The sequence below is a fragment of the Hypomesus nipponensis genome, chromosome 10 (genome assembly GCF_054491055.1).
Source record: "Hypomesus nipponensis isolate SF chromosome 10, ASM5449105v1, whole genome shotgun sequence".
NCBI lineage: Eukaryota > Metazoa > Chordata > Actinopteri > Osmeriformes > Osmeridae > Hypomesus > Hypomesus nipponensis.
In genome coordinates this window covers 14283558-14307500 of record NC_140370.1, presented here as the reverse complement: position 1 = coordinate 14307500, position 23943 = coordinate 14283558, and the positions used below count along the sequence as shown (strand labels likewise).

The 23943-nt window shown below is 42.0% G+C and overlaps 4 protein-coding genes and 1 long non-coding RNA gene across 7 annotated transcripts in view; 2 read left to right on the top strand and 3 right to left on the bottom strand.

Annotated features, from left to right (window-relative positions):
- myom1a (myomesin 1a (skelemin)) overlaps positions 1-12918 on the bottom strand; it is a 17652-nt gene extending 4734 nt beyond the window's left edge. For both annotated transcript variants that reach the window (XM_084708007.1, XM_084708006.1), the window contains exons 1-28: positions 12785-12918; positions 11615-11835; positions 9857-9997; positions 9413-9596; positions 9138-9295; positions 8864-8956; positions 8639-8727; positions 8208-8252; positions 7900-8061; positions 7592-7753; positions 6956-7097; positions 6537-6736; positions 6283-6339; positions 6053-6177; positions 5755-5938; positions 5468-5642; positions 5155-5276; positions 3636-3832; positions 3122-3248; positions 2705-2889; positions 2336-2450; positions 2092-2248; positions 1799-1905; positions 1376-1420; positions 958-1094; positions 651-795; positions 304-363; positions 1-63 (exon numbers count right to left, since the gene is read on the bottom strand). The exon at positions 1-63 is cut by the window's left edge and continues 5 nt beyond it. In XM_084708007.1, coding sequence (XP_084564133.1) covers positions 1-63; positions 304-363; positions 651-795; positions 958-1094; positions 1376-1420; positions 1799-1905; positions 2092-2248; positions 2336-2450; positions 2705-2889; positions 3122-3248; positions 3636-3832; positions 5155-5276; positions 5468-5642; positions 5755-5938; positions 6053-6177; positions 6283-6339; positions 6537-6736; positions 6956-7097; positions 7592-7753; positions 7900-8061; positions 8208-8252; positions 8639-8727; positions 8864-8956; positions 9138-9295; positions 9413-9596; positions 9857-9997; positions 11615-11751 — 3514 coding nt within the window. In that variant the 5' untranslated portion in view covers positions 11752-11835; positions 12785-12918. The remainder of the gene's footprint in view (positions 64-303; positions 364-650; positions 796-957; positions 1095-1375; positions 1421-1798; positions 1906-2091; positions 2249-2335; positions 2451-2704; positions 2890-3121; positions 3249-3635; positions 3833-5154; positions 5277-5467; positions 5643-5754; positions 5939-6052; positions 6178-6282; positions 6340-6536; positions 6737-6955; positions 7098-7591; positions 7754-7899; positions 8062-8207; positions 8253-8638; positions 8728-8863; positions 8957-9137; positions 9296-9412; positions 9597-9856; positions 9998-11614; positions 11836-12784) is intronic.
- A 986-nt stretch (positions 12919-13904) lies between these two features.
- On the top strand, positions 13905-15547 carry myl12.2 (myosin, light chain 12, genome duplicate 2). 2 transcript variants are annotated; one of them, XM_084707323.1, is made up of 4 exons: positions 13905-14030; positions 14389-14595; positions 14827-14988; positions 15109-15547. In XM_084707323.1, exons 2-4 carry the CDS (start codon positions 14412-14414, stop codon positions 15279-15281), a joined length of 519 nt encoding a protein of 172 aa, XP_084563449.1. In that variant the 5' UTR covers positions 13905-14030; positions 14389-14411; the 3' UTR covers positions 15282-15547. The 2 variants fall into 2 exon arrangements, with proteins under 2 accessions (XP_084563449.1, XP_084563450.1); XM_084707324.1 differs by having other exon boundaries at positions 13927-14030; positions 14362-14595.
- Positions 15548-15700: 153 nt separating this feature from the next.
- bag1 (BCL2 associated athanogene 1) lies at positions 15701-18071 on the bottom strand. The gene is made up of 7 exons (XM_084707863.1): positions 17915-18071; positions 17487-17612; positions 17184-17266; positions 16972-17085; positions 16762-16869; positions 16588-16650; positions 15701-16455 (listed from the first exon to the last, which is right to left on the bottom strand). The coding sequence occupies exons 1-7, from the start codon at positions 18048-18050 to the stop codon at positions 16366-16368; spliced, it is 720 nt and encodes a 239-aa protein (XP_084563989.1). The 5' UTR covers positions 18051-18071; the 3' UTR covers positions 15701-16365.
- Positions 18072-18076: 5 nt separating this feature from the next.
- LOC146271888 (uncharacterized) lies at positions 18077-19141 on the top strand. The gene is made up of 3 exons (XR_014767165.1): positions 18077-18561; positions 18641-18745; positions 18918-19141. It is a non-coding gene; the product is annotated as an uncharacterized LOC146271888 (long non-coding RNA).
- On the bottom strand, positions 19137-21634 carry LOC146271887 (charged multivesicular body protein 5-like). The gene is made up of 8 exons (XM_084707864.1): positions 21447-21634; positions 20894-20998; positions 20742-20788; positions 20522-20615; positions 20320-20391; positions 20070-20178; positions 19705-19820; positions 19137-19578 (listed from the first exon to the last, which is right to left on the bottom strand). The coding sequence occupies exons 1-8, from the start codon at positions 21513-21515 to the stop codon at positions 19528-19530; spliced, it is 663 nt and encodes a 220-aa protein (XP_084563990.1). The 5' UTR covers positions 21516-21634; the 3' UTR covers positions 19137-19527.
- Positions 21635-23943: the final 2309 nt, after the last annotated feature.

Genomic DNA, 23943 nt, shown 5'->3' with positions numbered 1-23943 from the left:
CTGTCAATAGCACGTTGCATTCTGGGGTAACCTTAAATCCAAGGTACTCAACAAAGTGAGGTCCTGTGTGTGAGAATAGCATAGGTTGATGACTACTGAATTTTTTTTTTTTTCACAAGCTACTATAAGATATCGCTACTTTCATATGTAGTGGAATACCAGTCATATGCATAGTCGTACTGTGCAATGGGTTTTCTGTACAGCTGTACAGACTATACAGTTCTGCTTGAGTATGTCCGAGTTTTCTGATCTGTTTGTAACGTATGATGAACTGTGGTCATTGTTAGCCAGTCATTGACTTACCTTGTCTTCTGACCCATTCTGCCCTCTCAAACTCTGACTTCTTCTGAAGCTCTCTGAACTCTGAAAATATGAAGAAAAAAAAAAGTCTTCATAAATCATCCTCTAAAGTGGATTACTGTAATTAATCTGCTATGGCAATCTGCACAACAACTGGGCTACCAAATTGGCAAGCGAAACATGTAACTCTGCTGCCCCTTCATGGACATAAAGGGTAATTGCAATAAAGGTAGTTGCTGGGCTACCAGCTGCTGTCCTTTCCAAGGAGTGCCAAGGACTAGAGCAAATCGCTGAACCTGTACTCCCAAGGAGGTAATAGTTAGGAGGTTTCAGAGAGAGAGCCGACTCACCCTCTCCAATCAGCACCAAGCTGGTCTGGCCCTTGGCCTTCCCATCCACCAGGTTAAAGGTGAACGTCCCCTCATCTGTGACCTCCAGGGAGTCCATGAACATCTCAATGATTCCAGTGGTCCGGTCAAAGTTGACTGTATATTTCTAGAAAAAAGAAACACCAACCTGAACTTTTTTGTATTTTTTTGTGTCCGCAAAAAACTATAATATATTAATGACTAATTAGGTTATCAGCTGTGTGTGTGTGTATGTGTGTGTGAGACTGTGTGAGACTGTGTGTCACTATCTGGATAATTGCGTCTCTACCTCTCCGGCGGTAATGATGGTGTCGTTGAAGACATACTCCACTTGGCAGGCAGACGTGAACTTCTCCACCTGGGTCCAGAACCTGACACGGCCCTTCTCCAGCAGGTCCATGGCCATCTCCGACTTGAAGGGAATGACTGGGAAACACGGTCAAGAAGAAGAGTTAAAGAGACTTTAAGACGAATTAAAAGAGATTGTGGACGAGAAGGCATTTTTTGTGTGTCAATGTTTACCTAGAAATGGACATTCAGATTGTTATATACTAGTATTCTAGATAGAGTTATGAATATATAATTCGGTATTTGAAATCCGCAGCAAAATTGACTCAAGACTTGACATTTTTATTTGTAGACGTTAGGTTAAACAAAGTTTGAGGTTCGATGTCTTCGATGATTTTGTGGCGGTCTAGAATACTCACTGGGGAACTTGTGCTCATGACTGAGGTCCAGAAGACGTTTCAGACCTGTCAACAACAACAACAACAACAGAACAACATGATCTCCAGTCACAGCTGCTCTGCCACCCCTTCCTTCTGTTTCTCACACCATACCAAACACTACCAACAGAACCTCCTCTAGCCTCATATGCCCTGCAGCAGTCTCTTTCCATATGCATGTAGATATCATAATAAACATAAACATAATACAATTTACACACACAGCATACAGCACACATCTATTATATGAAATGTAAAATAAATGTGATAACTGCCATTTAAATACGTAACATTTTCCAGGCTTTCCTTCTAAGGTATGTAACTTATCCCCGCTGGATGGACTTGGAAGGGAACACGCTGAAGGACTGACGTCATGTCAGGCTGAGTGTCCCTTGAGTGACTCACCTTCCTCAGTTAGAGTGTAGCTGGATGAGACGCCATTAGTGTTGGTCACCATGCAGCAGAAGGTGCCCAGGTCCTCCACAGAGGGGTTGTTGAAGATGGCCCTCGATCTGAAAGAACACACGGCCGTGAATTAATATCACTTTAAGTAGAGGATACATAGGAGAATAGAAGGGTTTTTTAATATGTGATTTACATGGGGAAGCTGTGGTATAGTCTTAGGCTATTGGGGGCTCAGAGATGCACAAAAATAGGTTTGAGTGTGTGTCAAGAAGACATGAAAACACAGTACTTACTTGCCACCTTCAGTCACAATGGTGAGGCGAGATGGGTCTGTGATGGCCTTGTAGTTCTTGGTCCACACAAACTCAGAACCTTCGGCCATCTCGGAGCACTCGAAGATCATGGAGATCACTCCATCATCATCAACGTCGACAACAATCTCATGGGTGCCTGGAAGAGAAAAACACTTTGTTCTGACTCTGCATGTATGTGTGTGTGTGTGTGTGTGTGTGTGTGTAGTCTCAAAGTGTTACTCACCAGGGCGGGTCTGGGCCAGGATAGGACCCAACACGGCACATGGCTTTCCAACACCAGCCAGGTTCTGAGCACGCAGTCTGAACGCGTAGGAGGTACCAGCCTTCAGACCACTGACCTATCTCACACACAGGAGGAGAGGGGCCTTAACACACACTTCTTAACCCTCTCTTGGTCCATTCCACATCCAGATCAAGAAAGGATGAAGGGCTCCATTGAACAGTATTCTAACTGGATTATACATTTCCTAGGGGTATTCAGTTTTCTAGCAGTTTTCAAACATCATCATCATCAAACTCTATTTGAACAATTTTCAAATTGTATTCTAACAGTAATCTAACAGAGACAAAGAGGTCATTAACATATCCTGACCTTGATGAATTTCTTTGTCGCAGCTTTCTCGTTGACGCCCTTCCAGCCCTTCTCCCCGGCTGAGGCCTCGTTGATATCCAGGTAGAATCCGTTGACGGGGGAGCGCCCATCGTAGGTGGGGGCCTCCCAGAGGACCACCAGGGAGGTGTCACGCACCTCCAGGACATACAGCCCGTGGGGGGCACCTGGACGGAGACAGGGAGGGAGGACAGGCTTTCCAACAGAGACACGGTGGAAGGTCTTGGAGGACTTACAGAGAAAGACTTTGAGAACATACTGTACTTGGTTCCACCACCACAAGGTGGAGTAAGAGAAGCGAATGACACTGGAGGTTATTTATATATTATGTATTGTTTTTTTTACTGCATACGAGACAAAGACGCGTGTCAAGGGAGAGGACGGTGCTTCTCACCGTACCTGGCACAGTGATGGTCCATTCCTTGCACTCCAGCGCGGCGCTAGGCAACGAGCCCGCACTCACGCCAGCCATGTTCTGAGCTCGCACCTGGAACTGGTAGAACACGTTCTCCTTCAGATCTTCTGCCTGCACAAAAGAAGAAAACAACAAGGATTACAGTTTATTCAATTATAATTACGGTTTCATAATCCAAGTGTATGTCACTTAATCCTGTATAAATAACAAAGCAAATTGTGAGTTTGCTTGTCTTTGTCATCAGCTGCACTGGATTTGACTTGGTGAATAACAATCGGTTTTATATGTCAGACACTGAGTGTGGGATTAGACAAACAAACAATGCTGGTAATGTATGTTCACACACATCCTATTTCATGAGTACCAAACTCCTAAGGCAAGGTGGTAAACATTACCCAACACCATTCTGTAATGAAACAGTGTTGATTTGCAGAAAGGCTGTTCCAGAGCTACAATAATGTGCTAGTTAGTTTAAATTTCCTGAGCTCGGCTACTTACTTTGTAGGTGGTTGTAGTGATAGCCTTGTGATTCATTTCATGCCATTGGCCAGCCACCCCTCCCTTCACGGTCCTGTAGTCCACAAAGTACCCCCTGATGTCTGCTCCTCCTGTGGTCACGGGCTCCTTCCAGCCCAGAACCATGTAGTCCTTAGCACTCTCCAGCAGGCTCACCTTCCCAGGGGGGGCAGAGATAGCTGGTGGACACACACACACACACAGACACAGACACAATAACCCACACAGACACATATGCAGGGGTACACAAACACACACACACACGTACACACAAAATAACCCACACAGACACATATGCAGGGGTACACAAACACACACACACACACACATACACAGAAACAGTATGTCACTTTCCTGCAGCTTTGTCAAAACACTAACAACAAGGTCAAAACACTAACAACAAGGCCAAAACACTAACAACAAGGTCAAAACACCAACAACAAGGTCAAAACACTAACAACAAGGTTAAAACACTAACAACAAGGTCAAGGGGCTAACAACCGCACAGCAAAAGGATCAGGCCATGACCTGGTGGGAAACCTGTCGGCCATAGTAAGATAAATGTGATTTGACATATGAAGTAGCTCACGTCTCAGCCTCATTCATAAGTTCTGCCCAAATATTTAACATGCATAAAACTGTACAAAGTGTATCCTTACTGGGCTGGGGAAAAGTTTACTTACTGTGAGTGCTATTGCCAGGGTTACCCTGAACCTTGTCAACTCTTTTAGCCCAGGTGTCAGGCTAGCTCAGTCACAACACAATGTTTTAGCAGTCACTTTGGCCATGCATGGCCCCTATAAGAGTTAGCAAACAGCAGACACATATCCAGAATGAACTGAAGCACACACAATATCCCACACAATACAATATTTCTTAAATGCAATGCAATATACTGAGTGTGATTTAAAACAAGCTTGAATTAGTTTAATTATTGACATTTCCATGAATGTTTGATCGACATATTTCCGAATGACAACGTACCGAACATTGTTCATGCAATGACACGTGCACATGCAAGTTCTCTTTTAGATCATGGCTTTGGAGATGTAACAAAACACAAGAAAACATTTAAACAGTGTCTACTAAAACCACAAGGGGACATTTAGTCAGGCACGTGCAGACAAGACATGCGGGCTTCAGCACAGACACAAGTACAGGTGTGAAGCCACAGAGGGTGTGGATCTGACAGACGGCCCTCAGGCCCGCGAGGGGACACCAGGGGGCGCACAGAGAAGGGAAACCATCATGAAATGGTGATGAGAAACTAAATGGACTGTGAAGTTGCAAGGGTGACAGCTAGGTGTTGGCAGGTTGGGAAACGGAATGGAGTTGCAGCATTGATTATTATGATGTCAGACATGGAAAGAGGGGTCTGAGGAACAGAGGAATGAACGAGCAGAGGGGTGGATCCTGCATGAACTTATGTAGCCTGTGTCATATGAACCTCGTATTGAACTGAACATTACATGAAGGTTGGGAGTTTACAGTGTTTCCTCACCAATGCCAGCCTTCACAACCACCGCCTCTGACTCCGTGGAGCACTGGCTGTATCCTGCAGCGTTCACTGCCTTCACCCTGAACACGTAGGACTGGCCAGTGATCAGCCCATGGCAGGTGAACCTACACAACACACAGTCAAGAAAACTGCTCACCATCACCAGAAGGGGTGAGGGTTTATCCTTAACCATACCATTGAACGATGGGACGGGTGGTTAGCGAGTGACACATCAGAATACAAACGACACGACACAGACTGAACCCTGGCACCGTACACATTTGCACGGTGTGTATTTCAGGGTTTGAAGGCGTACCTGGTCTTCTTGACAGGCTTGTTGTTGCAGGGGGCCCATACGTTACTGCCTACCACGCTGCAGTCGACGTAGTAGCCCACCAGGCGCTTGACCTCCAGGGAGGCCCCCCAGGTGACCACCACGGACGAGTCTGTGTTCCTGATGGCGACCGCAGCGCCTGGGGTGGACGGCAGGTCTGTCGGGGAAGGGTGGGAGGGGGCAGTGAGAGGAGACGGAGAGAGATGGACACCGGAAAATACATAAAAGTCACACGTGCATGACGATATATGTGGCTCTGTGTAGCTCACCTAGTTTGTCTCCGACGGTGACGTTGCCGGTGGCCTCGGAGGGCTCCCCCACCCCGGCAGAGTTGCAGCAGCGCACGCGGAAGCTGTAGGCCTTGCCCTCCGCCAGGTCGAACAGGGCGAAGCGAGGGGACTTCACCGGGATGCCGGTGTTCACTCTCTGCCAGCAGTCAGAGCCTGCCATGCACTGGGAACGGCCACAAGCATGACATGTACGCGTCACATGACCTCTCAAGGAAAGAACGAGCTCAGCACTTGAGGAGAGGAAAGTCAGAATGGGTGTGATGTGTGACCCAGTTACCTTCTCGATGTAGTACATGACCCCCTCGTGACCCCTCTGAGCTGGTGGCTTCCAGCCCAGTACAACGTAGCTCTTGGTTGCCTCGGTAACCACAACGTCACTGGCAGCACCAGGAACCACGCCCACTGCAGGGGTCACAAGGTTTGTTAAATCCCTGGAAAACTCACTACTTCAAGCTCATTTAATGGCAGTGATAATACCCTGGCATTGTTGTAAACACATGCGCTCACCTGTAGAGTCCTCCTCGGTGAACTTGATCATGCCAGTAAAAGGAGCAGAGGTGTCAGCTGAAACACAATAACAATGATGTGTTTCTTTCACTTCTCTCCAAAGACCGTTCAAGCAGGGATTTCCCCCTGAAACCTCTTGACCTGCAGTCGAATGACTCTAACCACTGAGCTACACCTATCCTAGCCGAGGAAATCACGTTGGGATCATTTGATTCGACTAGCGTACTCTGTGTTTAAGCCCAGGGTCCCCCTACCTCTGAGACGAGCTCTTTCGGAGGGGTCCATGGCCAGCACTGGCTCGGAGGCACGGGACGGTCTGCTCACCCCGGCCTGGTTGAGGGCCCGCACCCTGAAGGTGTACGAGTGCCCCTCAACCAGCCTCGTCACGGGGAAGCGGGCATACTTCACCGGGGCGTCGTTACACTGCGCCCAGTGGTGGGTGCCCACCTCACACCTGCCAACCACGCCAACGTCACGCCAATGACACCATCGTAAGGATTTGTATTATTCACATGAAGCTCGGGATGACCCATTGATACCAGCAAGCAACAGCAAAAATACAGTTGATGGTTAAAAGTGTTGAACGATTTAGTTGTTTTGCTGTGTACCATAGAGAAAGGAAAAAGCTGACCTTCCTGGAGTGTTAAAAACCACAGAAGAAGAAGTATCTGACCTGTCAATGAAGTACCCCAGGATGGGGCTACTGCCCTCCACGGCTGGCTGCTTCCATGTCACCACGACGTAATCCTTGTTGGCGTCATGACAACAGACATCCAGGGGGGCCACTGGAGCACCCTCCACCTCCAAGTCGGCATCTGACACACACACACACGCACACACACGCAGCCATGCACACACACAGACACACCCACTTGTGAGAAAACCCTCCGACACATGTGGAGTTTCTAATTATGGATCAGATGTATTACATAGCTGCTTAAGAATACACTTTCCACTGTGGCCTACTCATGACCTGTGTCGCCTGTGACCTTAGGAACTGTTTTACCACATTACTTAACCTTTCTACTGTAATACCGGTTGTCACAACAGGAAAACAGGAATCGGCACCTGACTACCTTGTGAAAACGACTTTGAGACTTCTAAAACTAAGAGTCCGCTTTGTGGGGGAGTTGGTGACTGGCGACAGATATAGAAGAAGCATAGCAGGGGAGAAACATGAGACTATGAGTCACTTAAAGACACAGAGCACACAGGACAGGAGTCACTGGCCAGCACCTTCCCACCAATATCTTGCTTTGCCTTCCAATTGATGGTTCATTTTGAGCAGATGTTCATCGTGCCGTCTTACCCCTGACAAACACGTAGCCAGAGTGAGTTTCGAAGCCAGACTTGGTGTTCACGCGCAGTGTGTAGAGACCCTCGTCCTCCTTGTTGAGGTGAGCCAGGGTGAGGGTGGCCCGCTCACCACTGAAGTGCATGCGGACCCACTTTGAGGGCTTCAGGGCCACAGCTGATTGGAGGGCAAAACATAAGATGCAGGCAATGAGATCGGATTTTCATTCGTGTTGCCATTTTGAACGCTGGGAGACTTCCTGTTGTTTCTACTCTACTGTGTGTGACTTTACATAAGGTCATTGGGACCACACGGGTACCTACCATCTCGGTACCACACAACTTCGGGTTGGTATTTCTTGACGTTGGGGTAAACGATAACGGTGCAGCCAATGCTCATGGTTTGGCCTTCGCTGCCAAAAGCCACTTCAAAGGAATCGATGATGGCGGTCTCAAAAGTAACGCCATGCTCAGGACAGAATCCATCTGGGCGAAAGAGTCAGGGAAAAGACACGGTGAAGAAATTCTTTAAGCTGCCCCTCGGGATTGTGAATGTGATTTAATCTATATGATTCAATTTTTGGGGGGAAAGGAGCCATTGTTGTTGTTCTAGAGTTCCTGACTTAACTCACGTGGTTTAGCATCAAGAGGTCCTGCTTCCTCGCCCTCTTGGAACCCTTGAAAGGATAAACAATGTCACACACTCCAATAGCAACCATGGGTCATACAACTTACAGTATAACTCTTCAGCTCACACTGGAGTTTGAAGCAGTAAACTCCTCTACTCTGTAGCAGGTCTCAATCATGACATTTGACCCCTGAATGCCTTTAAGGTCCTCAAATAGTCCTCAGGCTCAGACAGCTTGTTTGTTTGTTTAAAGTTTAAAGGACCACAGAATATGGGCAATGGAACTATAATGAGAATTCCCTTCATGTAGTATAGTGTTTCAACTAACGTAGTTGTGTAACTTGTGTTATGTTCAACATAACCTATCATAATTATGCTGACAGACACAAAGAAAACGACTACGCACGGTTAATGACAGAAACGAGTATGACCTACTTTTCACAACCATCGTGGCGACGGAAGACTGCTCTCCCTTCACATTGAGAGCAGACACACGGTAGTTAGCAGTGTCGAGGAACTCGCAGCTGAAAAGGACCACAACAGGTAGCCCGGTCAGTTGTCTTTTCCAGGTTTTTAAAGACGTATTACACTTGGTATTACTTCTATTCCACTTCCACCTCCTCAGTGTCAGAGCAAGGCTCTCAGGCCTGGTTGACCTACTTCTTGATCTCCAGAGAGTGCATGTTGTAATTGCTCTCGGTAGTATACTTGTCAGGGTGGGCCTTGGCATCGATGACCACATTGTTTTTGTACCTGAATTTGAAGCACGAGGAAAAAAAAGAAACAAGATAGACTATGTGTCGAACCAAATTTTCCATCACAAAATTAAAAAAAACTGTCTGGACCTGCCTCGAGAAACCTCTTTCCAAAGACATATTCAACAGCATCAATATTCCTATATGGAAATCCCTGTTCATGGGGTTTCAAGTCGTACCAGGCGATGCGTGGTTTAGGCCAGCCGGCCACAGTGCAGTGCAGCTTCACGGTTTTCCCCTCCCACACGGTCTGACCACGGGGCTTCACAATGAACTCTGGAGGGTGAGTCAGGTTGTCCGAATTCATCTTTTTACGGAACTCAGCTTTTTCTTGCATCTATGGAATCATGGGGAAGTGGATAGTTAATTGTTTTACTACTGTAACTTCATTCTATTTGACAGTATCTCTCAGTATGTCCTGTCCTAACCGACTAGAATCCTGGTCCTGACTAACCTTTTTGCCAAAAGTGAGAAGGTCTGCAGACTCTCTGACATGCATCTTTCTTGTCTTCTTTTCCACCTTCACGCCCATGGCTGCGCTGGTCTCCCTGGTAAACAGGGACCTCATGGCTACATAGTTCACCCCCTCCTCCTTAACTTCTTCCTGGGACTCCGCCAAGCCCCGGACAAATTCATGACTAAGGCGAGACAACAATACATTATTTAGTACACTATACGCCCATATACAATTTTATACAATTCGCCAACGTACAGAATGATTTTCTTTATTGCAATTCCTGCTAATAACTACAAAAACAAATATATGACTATCATGACCTCAGCACCATCACCATGTTCCTCCTCCTCAGCATGTTGTAACCCAGTATTAGAACTCCCACCACCCCAACGACCATCCCAACTATCCACAACGTCATCACCCCCACCATGCTCTACTCACCTGCCTCTGAAGAGAGGCACCACATATCCGATGAGCTCTCTGTCTGCGTCCATGGCCAGGTAGGTGCGTTTGGCTCTAGTGGGTAGTGGGCTCAGTTGAATCACCTCCTGCCCCTTCTCTGTCTGCACAGAGCTCCTCAGGCTGGTCCACAGGAGAAACAGTCAGTCAAAGAATCACATCTTTACTGCTCATTTGTTGTTGGGTACCATTGAACCACAAACACTCTGGTGTTCAACACATATTTTTGGGGTGGTTGTAATTAGTCCTTTTGACATCCAGTAGGTTGGTTTGACTCCCAGTGGTAAAACCTTGATATTGGTTCAATCTAATAAAGTGTTGACTAAACACAAATGAAATAAAACAACTTTATATCTCACCAAAGACCAAGGCACAGCACTTTGTAGGGGCTTTACAGCTAACCTATACTACGGCAAGCCATAACCAACAGGCCACTTTTGTGTCTCACACCTGGCCTCTTAAGCCTGGAATCAGAATGACCCTGACATACATTAGTACAGAGCCAAACAGCTCTGGCATCCTATTGTAGGTGTGGTTTAAATATAGCTACCAGTGGGCCTGTTCAACGGCAGTATGGAAGTGTGGATTCCCAGCTTTTGTACATCCTATCCACTAAGGTGGGTGGGTCCTCGATCTGTCTCTGCCCTGTGAGACCCAGTAGCATGGCAGGGCTCTGTGACATGTGAGCCAGAAGAACAGGATCAACATGAAGCAGCGATCATGGCTGATAAATGTCCCTGTACTTACTGTAAGTCACTCTGGATAAGTGCCTCTGCTAAATGACTAAATGTAATGTATGTAAAAAGAATCAAAGTCGAACAGAAGACGTGTAATAGTTTTACACACACATTAATGTGTGTGTGTGTAAAGACAGTGTATAGCTATGGCTATTTAACAATCAGGAAAGTATTGCGGCACTTGGAACTGTTTTGTCTCCTACTACTATTAACAACAAAATGAGAACCAAATAACTCTCAAGGATTTAGTGAATAACTACAAACTGGAATACATTACTGTCTTTTATCCCTACAAAGACCAGCTAAACTTTGTTACCAACTCTTTACAGTGTCAGTACAGTAATGCTGAACCTCTCTGTCCCAGCAACTTGAAATAGCCTGGCTCTCTATGAATACCTCTGGCGGCTATCCACGTTAGCTCAAATTCAAGTTTGGGACACTGCAAAAAGGCAAGCCATGGATTCGGATAGAAAAAAGTTTAAATCCTGTCATAACATCTAGGCCTATAGACAAAGCTGAACAACTACCTACAACTACCTGCACCTACCCCAAATACTATTCCTCTATTCCATCTGTCTGCATCTCTTCAATTGTATAAAACAATGCTCTGTTTTCATTGTGCAAAATCCTATCCTTTATGATATGTCAACCACCAATAAGTCCAATTCATCCTGAGCTAAATATGAAAGTTCTGCTCTTAACCCATAAATCAGCTTTGAATCACTCAGTCCACCCACTGTACTAGAACGATTCTAGTAATCATTTTTAGTTGTATTAGACCTAAACTATCCACTTCACCGCATTCATGAAACACTGTTATGTAGTTAATCACACTTCTGGATGGAGGATCGCAGCAAAGGTGAGAGCGGCGGTTCAGAGATGGTTGCCATGGTGTCCATATCATCCCCCTTCCACGATAGAACACATGGGGCCACACATACTCTCCCTTCGCCATGGTTTGCTCCATCACTCCATCCTCTCTCTCCCTCAGGCCCTCTCTTACCCATGGCTGCTCCTGTGAGCTGAGTAAGACTGCTGGCTAAAGGAGGAGGACTCAAGCGTGGAGCTGCTGCGATGATGGCTGCTCTCGTAGGTGCGCTTGTGCTGCAGGTGTTTCTGGTGACGTGAGGATCCTGACATCCTGAGACGATCGAGTCCCCGACCGCAGCTTAGACTGCGCTGTTGTGTTCTTAACGCACTTTCAAAACACACCGCAAACGAACGCTGTAAATCAACCTCACCGTTATTACCGGAATTAGATGAGAGGTTATGTTAACGGTTACGTTTGCAAGTTTAGGTTCAATATTATTGCAGATAGCTTCTGGTATTATTTGTATGTAGTTGTTTTATTCTTGTTAAGACTTTAGTAGGTAGCCTACTGTGCCTTAGTATTAGAAGCATGTTAAGAGGTCAAATGATATTTGAACTCATAATATAGCCTAGTCTCTGCAAAAATAAATTATTTGAAAAAGAAGTTGCCTACTGTAGAAAGTATGTTTTTTTTCTAAACCTATTACATTTCAAAAGGTGTAGCCTATCACTTGAAATGAAACTTCTCACTAACTGGATGAATGGCACATTCTTCATTCTTCAATTTTTCTGTTCGGATTGTAGACTTTCCATAGGCTACACACAATACATCAATGCCAGGATTTAAGTTTTTATAACATAGGCTAGGCATGTAGGCCTATTGATGTTATATTAATATTTACACATTTTTGTGAAGGATTGGCAAGGCTTTGCTAACATGTAGGCTAGACTAGTAATAGGCCAACATAACTAAATATTTTGTTACTCGTCTACCCACTTTTTGTATGAATAAATGTTAGAAACGACTGCATAAAAGGCAGTGCAAGCTGTACACATACAGGCAATGTACGATTGTCTTTAGATAATTAAACAATAGTGTACTGTTTTGGGAGGGTTTACACATGCGAGTAAATAGCTAATAACCCATTTATCAAACTTAAAGGATTAATGATGGCAATAGATGGGATGGGTTGGTTATGGTATGGTGTGGTATGGAAATGGTAATGAGCATGACAACATTTGAGTGGCAAAAAGTAGGCCTGTTTCTTGATTAGTAGTGGACCAGTAATTGTTACAGTGGCACTGTTTATAATTACACTAACCATATGGAACAACATAGTTAAACATTTAAATATGCACTCACCAAATCCAATAATGTCTTGATCGACGAAAATAAAGGGAAGGGGGTGCAGTACCAAAAGTAGCAAAAGCAAGTCCAAAACCAGGCAGAGAAGCGAGGGTCGGGGCAGTGGACAGTGCGGCAGTCCACTGAACAAAAATAATGCTGCCACTCGGCAGAATGTTGAAGACACCGTCACGGCCTTTTAAGGCTGGGCAGACTTTAAATATAGCTCATGAAGGAAGACATGGCTCTTCCCAGTGCAACCACCACCACCACTACCATCAACGACTATAACTAGAACCCTACCCCTCTTGTTGGTTAGTGGCAACAGATTTAAACTTTTGTATTCGCTGCAAAATATTATATTTTAGTTAATCTTATTTTTATTTTTACTGTTGCTGCTTTTTCTACAGGTACATTTGCACTTACAGATTCATGTTGTTTAATTGTAACTTGCTTAAGTACATTCTCTTATGGTTCTTCCCTTTGGCACTTATTTTTTGGTTGTTCACAATGTGTGCTTCTTGTTTTGGCTACCCGCAATGCTTTGGGGCTCTTGTTGTTATTATCAGTGACCTATGCACTTTGTAAAGCTCTCTCTTGGAAGTCGCTTTGGATAAAAGCGTCTGCTAAATAAATAAATGTAAATGTAAACCCCACATTTAATAGCCTACGTAACTTAATGTTTTTTTTTTTTTTTTTTGATTTAGGCTAGATTACTGAGGTAACAATGAATGTGTTGAAGCAAGCTTAAAATACCATCATGGGAACATTATAAGATGTTTCTTTTGATTTTGATTTTCTGCTTATGGGATAAAACATCGAGCAAGTCAGGATGTCCGAACAGATGGTCGTCTCCAGTCCTGGTACACCAACTACCCTTTTACGTCTTTGCGTTTACACTATTTGCTAAGCGTTTACTGACATCCAGTGGCGAAATATATAAATATATAATTACAAAAAATATACCTGTATGGCTAACTACTAAAATAGTAGAACCTAAATCATGTTTTCTCGTTGTTATATCAAATATATGTGTAGTCCAAAGACACAATAATTCATCTACATTTCAAGAACAACTTTTTAAAGATTTAATCAACGGGGAGGTGAAATGGTGAATGATGGAATATTCCAGTAGTTTTCGTCTAGTCCAGCTCGTGCTGTGATTGGACGCTGGTCTTGTAGGCAACATAGCATCTGGCTGCCATCGTCAACACCACCACCAGCAGACGAATTGGCAAGGCTACATTGGTACATTTCTCTCCAGGTATGGAGTTCGCATGTAGAGTTGCTAAGTCCTATATTCGTGTATTTGAAAATGACACGTTCAAAAGATAAATGTTGAGTATAGTAGGCCTATGGTTTCCTGCACTATTATGGGACGTTTTTCTTACAAGCTGATGTGAATTATTGAACACAAACAGTCCTTGCTCGCTAGCTAGCCATTCAGCGGGTAATATTGATAAATGAATTCAGTTGATCTACTAGAAAAAAAAAAGGTTTAAAAGTTTGCCAAACCCTTGAAGTGACGTGCAATTTTATAGTTCACAGTACTTTATACATATACACTGATACTGCGTTACCTTTTACGTATATAGGCCTACAACAATTTTTTACATTTATAGAAAGAAATCACCCTCCCAACAACATGTCTAGTAAGAGGGCCAAGGGAAAGACCACCAAGAAGCGCCCCCAGCGCGCCACCTCCAATGTTTTTGCCATGTTTGACCAGTCCCAGATCCAGGAATTTAAGGAAGCATTCAACATGATCGACCAGAATCGGGATGGTTTCATTGATAAAGAAGATCTACATGACATGCTGGCTTCACTCGGTACTGTATGACAGTAAATGTATACAGTAAACAGTAAATAATTTCTATGGTTTGAGGGGGGGGGGATTTAAAAGGTGTTACCCACCTACCATCCAGGAGCCCCTCAAAACGTCTGTCCCAATTTTAACCTCACCAGAGAAGTTTCAGTATTTGCACAGAACTGGCACATGTTCTGTGCCATTTATTAAACATGTTTAGTTGCAAACTCGTTGATTTTTCTGAAATCCTTAGGAAAGAACCCCACTGAGGAATACCTTGAGGCAATGATGAACGAAGCACCCGGACCCATCAACTTCACCATGTTTCTCACCATGTTTGGAGAGAAACTCAACGGCACCGACCCTGAGGATGTGATCCGGAACGCTTTCGCCTGCTTTGATGAAGACGGAACGGGTAAGAAATGTTGGGATTGGGAAAATACGATTTTCCCAAAGTCTATAAATACATCCAGGACAATGGACTTAAGTCTTGTGGTTTGAAGCATCACTTGAAAGAGGGTTCTCCGTCCTCCAGGCGCCATTCAGGAGGATTACTTCAGAGATCTGCTGACCACCATGGGAGACAGGTTCACAGATGAGGAGGTGGATGAGCTCTTTAGAGAGGCCCCTATTGACAAGAAGGGTAACTTCAATTACGTGGCGTTCACCCGCATTCTCAAACATGGGGCAAAGGAAAAGGATGATTAAGCATAGAAGGATAACTACAAACCTGAAAATAACCTCATTTTGTGTCGTGTGGTTGTTACTTAGGGTTTCCACCTGGTTTGGATCATTAGTCATTATCCTTTCTAGGCAAGGTCATTTTGTAGACATCCACTATACATGGTCAATCACCCTTCCTATTGGTCATACAGTAGAAAATGTGCACTTTAAGGACACAATCAAATCATGGTCAATGATCTGGTTTTGATGGATTTTTGTAGTCTGTAAGCTTTTGAAATAAAACCAGTCAATTATTCATGTGACATCAGGTGCATTATTTCACAGGCTTAAAAGGTCACGATGGAGAATGAGGTGATATAACCACCCAATATGGATTTTATTATAATTTTTTTTATGTTTTATGGGCACTCACACACCATATAAAAAGGATTCCTACAATCATCAGAGGCTCGGTGTTTATTAGAATGCCCTGTAGTTCAGCGTTGATTTCATGGTCAATGGCATACATACAATATGCTGCTTTGTCACTGACCTAAGGAGATGCGTACTATGATTTTTTATCATATAAATCATACATCCGGTGCTCTAGATCCTCAATGTCCTGAGCTCATTAAATAAACGTTAATTTATAGCTATAATAGATTGGAACAGCAAAGAATACATTAGAATGAACGTTTTCTTTGAAAAATATATTGTGGTAAATCAGTGAATATTACTTCAATACATGATACAGTGTTGTTTTATATCACAATCATCACTGCCACAAAGCACATTATTTAGATAGGTGCAAGTCACTGAGATGACACTGAGATGACCCTTTGACAGAGTTCCTAATTAAAACATCTAACAAAGCACCAAGTCGATGTCCCTGAGAATGATACCCAGGGGAGCTTTTTCAGCTGTTGTATCAACATAGTCATTGTAGTATTTTCAAAACTGTCCACTGGAAATGCGTTTACAGGGCACTCTAACACACGTTGGCATGTCAATAATAAATACACCATAGCCAGCTTCAAAACTGAAGCTTACAGTACAATTTGTTGTTGCTCACAGAGCAATGTATAGAACTTGGGAATGAGAAGGGATGGTATGAATGGTACTAATTCCTCTACTCTGCCAAGGCAAGGTTTTTAGACTGAATCTTCGCCAGGTGATCTGATATCCCAGCCTCGATCTTGTCACACTGTGCAAGGAATCCCTGCATACAGTAAAGAATGAAAATGCTCATTAGATCATTAAGATCAACAGACTGCATATCAATCACACATTTTCAATTATTCTATACAAGATCAACACTTTCAGTTTGCCTATGCAGTGGTTAAATACTTACTTGTACTGTTTTCACTAGTCCTTTTTTCTTCAATCTGCAGTCATTGAAATTGTCTGGCACACTCTGTTAGAAGGAGAAATCCTGTTACCTATTCAGCATATACAAGGCTAAACATTCGCCAGCTCCAAAGTAATTTCAAGTAGAAAAAAAGCATAGGTAGGGAGACTACAGTACCATGGAGTCTATCTGCTCCAGGATCTTCATGAACTGTTCAGATGCTATTTTCACCCTGTGGTCCAATTTCCCTAGTGCTTCTGCCTGTAAATCCTTTGCCAAGAAGCCCTTGTAAAATAACAGATCATTATTCTCAATTACCATAATTATTAGATGCACACAAAAAAATTCATTTAAACAAATCAAAACTTCATCAACAATGTTCATTACATTCTTCAATCCTGTCAGCTCTTCGTCCACTTTCTCTAGCTTCTTTGCTGTCAGGTCAACAGACTTCTCAATGTCCTTTAGTTTCTTCAGTTCGGCCTCCTCTTCAGGACTATTCTGTTGATATGATCACATCTCTAATAAAAAGCATTTGATCCTTGCACTAAATGATAATATATTAATTTGGGTTATACAGTAATATGAATAAAACATACCCTCTTTCCAATCATCATAAGTTTACAACCTTGCTTTATGCCAAAGCTGGATAGGTTTTCTTCCATTTCTTTTAGTGACTTTCCTGTGATGCCATACAAAGACCATGACTAATATGAACACATGACAAATATGGGTGCTGTTCTATCTGACATTCTCAAACATACTGTATGAAACTCAATAGTGTCACTCCAAGCTTCTATGGTGTCATTCCATATACAGATGACTGAGATAGATAGGTTACAGATCTGGTAGAACATGAACATAATCTTGACAAGGAATTATGTGTTTTCTACTTAGACTACCTTTAAAGATTAGCTTCTGTGCGGGTGCTGGGACTCCGGTTACTTCCGTTAGGGCATCTGATAGGTCTTTCAAGAGCGGTTCATTCCCATCCTGACCTGTCAACGTTATGCTGTGCTTGGTAGACCCTGGTAAAGACGAGGATGCAATGTCAACGGCCTCTCTTGCACCTCATAATATTGACATAATAAGGCAATTAACAAACAAAACTTGCTATATAGTATATAAGTACTAGTTTTAACTGAAAATATACCTCTGTACCACATATGACTATTGTAAATAGCTCTAGCGACGTAAGGCCGCATTTTGTTAGCTAGCTAGCTAACTGTAAATGCTAGCGGCTCTCCGGTCTTGTAAAACTAGTCTGACTGAGCCTAAACTGTTTAACACTATTAACTGATAAGCGTTATTCCAATGTCATGTTATTTACCATAAGCAACAGTCACTGTAATAGTATTCCCATCCATTTCTTTAGAGAACAAGCCTTTTTTACACCAGATATCTGCTATTTCAGTACACACACTTGTTAAAATATGAAACTTCCGGGACATGCAGGAAACTGTCATGTTTACATTGATTACGTCAACACCACATAGGGCAACATGCCTCACATTTCAGTCACTGGCACTCAGTAGTAAGGATTGTGTTTCTTATTTTCTAAATCTCAATGATTTTTTATCAAACATCAAACAATGCTCATATAACTAACAAAATTAATTCACATTTCATTCATTTATAAGCCCCTCTAATGGATACAGATTAGTAGATGCAATGTGTAAGCAATACAAGCAAACCCTTTAATACATTTAATTATACCTCAGTTCACTAAAATCAAAAGTAACAGAGATGTTGCCAGCAGCAACTACTCAGAGGTGTCACCTTGACGATAAACAGTATACACACCGTCATAAAGTAAACCAACAGTAGAGCATTAGCAGAGGGCAGCTAGTTGTCATAATAGCTGTCAACATCCTCTAAATTGAATAATGTATTTTTTGCTTGAGGGTAGTATTTCAGCTCCTTTCTAGTAAGGCTTGTGAAAAAATGTGCCGGTGGGGATGCCAGACTGTGGACACGGTAAGGAAAACAGTACTGAACAATAATGGTTTTCATTAAATCAACAGTTTTAGTCTGGTATAATCTCCTGTGCTTTCAGACCTATATGTGTAGGTGGTGTGGCACACGTTACTGTGCCGTGTGTCTGAAGGGAGACTTTGTCGGAACTATGAAGTCACCAGAGAGATGTCGCAAATGCTTTCAGGTTGGTATCCCAAGCTAAATGGTAGGTATGGTAGGTGTAATTCTTTATTTTAAATGCTATTCATTTAGCATATGCTTTTATCCCAAATGACATATACAAACTAGACAATGTCTTTCTATTTTGTTTTCTATTCATACACTGGAGTTTACTCCTGTTCTCTGTTGGCTGACAGGAAAAGTGCCAAGGTCAGAAAGTAGAGTTCAACCCTCAACAGTCACCAGGAAAGAATAATAAGACACCAAAAATCAAGAGATCTAAACCATCTACCAAGAAGAAGTCAACAAGCAAGAGGAAAAAAAGAAAAAAGAAAAGATGAGACATATTTTAAATACAAATTAAAAACGTCCCCAAATCTACAGTTTAAAACGCTAATAAATAAGGCAAAGAGTGCTTAAAATGTACAATTTATTTTGCTCGTTTCAAACGACCACCTTAAATATTCAACAGACGAGGAGGAAATCAATTCCAATTTCATGGGGACTTGGTAGCAAAATGTTAATGTGTTATTTTGACAGTTTTCATGATACAGTGGATAGAACTACCAAAGGGTTGGCATGACACTGTATGAGTGTGGCAAGGTGGGGGGGGGGGTATTAGGGGGCTTAAGATAAATAAGGATGTAAATGTTATATTACAAGGCCACATGCTAGTATGGTAGTAACAACACCAACAAAGCGTTAGTACCTGGTAGTGTTCTCGGGTCAACTCACTTTGAATGTATAAATGTTATCCTACATACAAAAGTGTTTTGAAGTAAGCGTTTTTTTTTTAATTAGTTTCCCCTATGTGGCTGGGATTTGTGGCAGACCAAATTCATCCACAAGAACACCATCCTAAAAGAAAAAAGAAAGAGAAAGTGAGAAGGGAAAATGGCAAACTGTAATATTGGAAAATATACATTGGAAGTTATTTCTGAGCAGTGATTTGTTCTTGTAGACTGTCTAAAGTCCTTTTGATACCTTGTTTGTTTTGCTGTCGCTGGGCATTCCCTCTGGGATGGCAGGTGCAGACGAAGCTTCGTCCAGATATGAGTTGTCATCATCCAGGAGCAGCTCATCCCCAAGTGCATCCAGCTCTGAGAACAGTTACATTACATGTTGTTAATTTAGCAGATGCCCGTTTCCAAAGCAACATACAAATACAACATAAGATAGTACAGTAGAAAAGGATCAGAACTGCATAGTTCTATCAATATTTCGATCCAGGCACAGTGCAACAATAACAGCATCATCTTAGTCCAACAACGTCTCCAAATTGACTCTCCAAAGACTCCAAAACCCGACACACGAGTGCCCTGTATGCTACTGGTTCACTGCTGTTGTACCTGCTTCCAGGTCATCCTCATCTATCTCTGGGGTGCCATAGCTGCGGCTGAGGGCCTCCTGGACTTCGCTTGCGTCCTCCATCATGTCCTCCAGCTGGTCCTGAAGGTCCTGGACACACATGTACACACAGTCATGGCCTTACTTTAGTAGCATGGATCTTTTTTTTGCCACTATTGCCAGTAATGTTTAACCATGTCACTATCGGGTAATGAATATTGGTGAAGTCATGGAATTAATTAAATGTCATACTTCAATCTGATCGATCTTCACATTCTTGTAGGCTTTCTTCATCTCTTTGGCACCGATCTTCATAGCCTCTACCTAAGGACAAAATACAAACAGAGGCAATTGTGTTGAATGTGTAACAAATACACTGCAGCTCGTATATTTCATGGACAAAAATATGCATGAAGCTATTTGTGTAACAGATGCTATGAGTGGTTGTTCTTACAGTTGTTTTTGTATCCTTCAGTGACTGGATAGTATAGTTGGCCTGCTCCATGTTGAAGGATTGTTGGGTTAATTGATCTCTCTGGCCTTCATACCTGAAATGTATGGGAGGAAAGGATACAAAATCAGTTTAGTATGTTGTATTTTACATTGACATGTTACAAAAATATGTAAGGATAACTATGAGTGCAATGTTGTTGTCCCCAAACCATATAACTCACGTTCTTTTTTGCTTCAGAACCCTCATTGCTTTTTGTTTCACCATATTCTGGAGGGAGAACATGAATCACATGAATGATATGTTCAAATAGGCTATAAGGTGGTTTTGCATCAGTGGTTTACACAAATATCTCTAACATTTAATCACATTAACCTTTGAGGGGCCTTCTCTCATCTTCTTCATTTGGTCTTTGTACTTCATGAGCTCAGCATCTAGTCGGGAGATTTTCTTGTCGACGGACTCCGCTCTCGCATCCACCTATGGCCCGATTTTGGAACATGGGTGATAAATCATAGTTAGCTAAATCAGTGTTTAGGTATGCCTCGCCACTATACTAAACGACACATGAATTTCCCTCCCTTGACATTTAAGAGTTCAATTGTATTGACCTACAAATCAACTAGGAGGAACACGTAGTAAAAGCTCAGAAGATGACCAGTGACTGCTAGTAAAAACAGTATTCTATACCTAATACAGCTATAACTGGACCACTTATATACACGTATTATTAGATATAGCCTACATTTCGAAAGAATGTGAGAAGCTGATGAATAATGATGATGTCAGTAACAACAGAGTGACTACATGTCTGATTTTATAAGATTTAGAGTAGACAAGTTTGAGTTACCCTGAACAAGCAGCTAGCTAAAGCTATCTAGAAAGCTAGCTAACGTTCAGACAATAGCTGTAGATGAACAACACTTACGTTTCCGATGCAATCGGATAGATTTGGAGGAGGGGCTTTTGGTGTTCCACGTCCAAATATTCTATTCATTTTGATAATTTATACAATCCAAAAACCTTTTAATTCCTTTTCACAAATCATCCACAAGCCAGCCAAAGCCAGTCCTCTGCTCCCGACAACACCCGGAAACCAATAACCAAAACACCATCCTATTGGTCGCCAATTCACCAATGATCTTTAAGGTCTGACAGCACTCGAAAGAAATGGAGAGCACCAGATTTCATAGGTGGAACATTCTTGCTGAATGTTTCTGTATAATTGTACACGTTTTTTGTCTCTTTTGTGTTTATACTACCATGATTAGAGTGTAGAATAATTTGCTCCCTTAATTATTTAATTTAGTGTATGCTGTGTCAGTGACATCCCTAATGCTCAAGAGGCTATGCACATTGTATTTAATGGAGTAGTTTTCAGTGAACAAATCGTGTTTTAAAAAGAACCAATATGGACATATCCTTAACCACACACCGTCAATGTAGTTATTGAAATGGAGCTGTGAAAGAATCTGAATCAGACTTTCTTACCAAGGCCACAAAGACAAACATGATTTCACTGCCTTCACTGGCTATTCTCCAGTGCCTCTCATCAGTGAGTTTCACCATGGTAACACTAATTCTCAATACAAAAGAATGTGTGAATCCAACAGATGTTGCAGGATATAAACAAGATTTGCAAGACTGCTGCTGGCTAGAGAGAGGGGATGGATGAAAAACAAATTATTTGTGTTTTCAGTGGTGAGGTTGACCGATGCAGTGTCTGTAGCTGGAGGGTAATGTGTGTGGGTCTATGAGAGAGTGAGGGTCCAATTAGGGTAAACCTTAATGTCAAAACAATTATATTACATTTCTTTGATTTTATTGTGTATGTAACTATTCATTGACATTGAAAGCATACAAGCAAATACAATATAGAACATGAGCAGAAAATAATCAGTTTTGCTCAAATCATAAACAGACTATTTGTGTTGGATCACAAATGATAAGGTCCAACATTTCTTGTAGGCAAAAGATGAAGTAGAATTTAAACAAATTGTTGGATTTCTATTCTTACTTTGTGTACTGTAAACACTTTTTGTCTTCATTTCTGTAAATGTTGTCTGGACTTAATTAATGCTACAACAATGTCAGAGGATCGTAGAGGATTTTCACACATGATGAGTATCACATAATAAATTAGAATAAACCACTTAGACATATATAGTTTAATCTGAAAGCCTTTTAAATTATTATCAAATAATGTACAGCAATTCTCATTAGTTTAACAAAGTGATAATGATAAGGCACAAAAACATTTTATGCACTCTTATTTTTGCCTGTCTTCTGGTGCCTGTAGATTTGAGTTGTATTCCCATTTATAACAGCAGTATACTTCATGATGCACATCACAAACTGACAATAACATCAAATTACAAAGTCAGCATCTGGTTCAAAAATACCCCTGGTGAATTTATATTTTAGACATATTAGAGAACCCTAATATTAGTAGACAAACTTGTGAAATGGTAGATACACTTCTGATAAAAATGTTTGTTTAAAAATATACAATACAATTAATGTTACATTTATAAGATTTCATAAGACATTTGTATTTGTACAGAATACATTCAAAAGTACATTTGTTCTGTACTGATCCAATAAATGTACACATAATAACATTGACATAACTACTTGTCATTTAAATATACTTCACACAAATGGCAAATTGTCAATGGATTACAGTCCATAATTTTTGTAATTGAGGCAGGCAAGCTTAACCTTCACATCTATATAATACCATATTCAAGAATATTAATAATACTAGAAATAAGAAGTTACATTTCACAAATTGACTTACAACAGCCCTCTGCCCAATTTGCACAATATCCTGATCAAGACAACTGTTTTGAAACACTGGGAAGTGTGATAACATGCTATCAACTAGATTCACACCGTAGCTGTAACAGTAAGCTGAATCAACATCTGTGATGAGCAAATACACTTATGTATCAAAAGAACAGCATTTGAAACAACAGTACTGAAATGTGAAAGCATTATATCTACGATATTGTCATACATCTGCACTGAAATGTTTAGATATATTTACAGCCAGTGCAATAATTTAAAGAATGTTTCCTGAGTGCAACTTGAGAAGACTGCTCCACAGACTAAACAGAAAACACAGTGCTCACTTGAATACACATACAGAAGCATACAGTAAACAAACACACTCAGGGAAACATTGCTGAAAAACACCATACCACATGAGCAGATACCTGCAAATCATGAGCTTCCTACAAATGTTTCTGGTTGTATACATGTTTTTGACTGTTTATTAACAGTCAGTCAGGGATCCTTTGAATCGTCCTAACTTTCCCCCGCCCATACGACGCCCCTGGGCACAGCGCCAACTATTGTTCAGGAAATACAACAAAAGGCAGTTTTTTCTTAGGCTACAGTCTAACTTCTAAAGCTTGACCAAA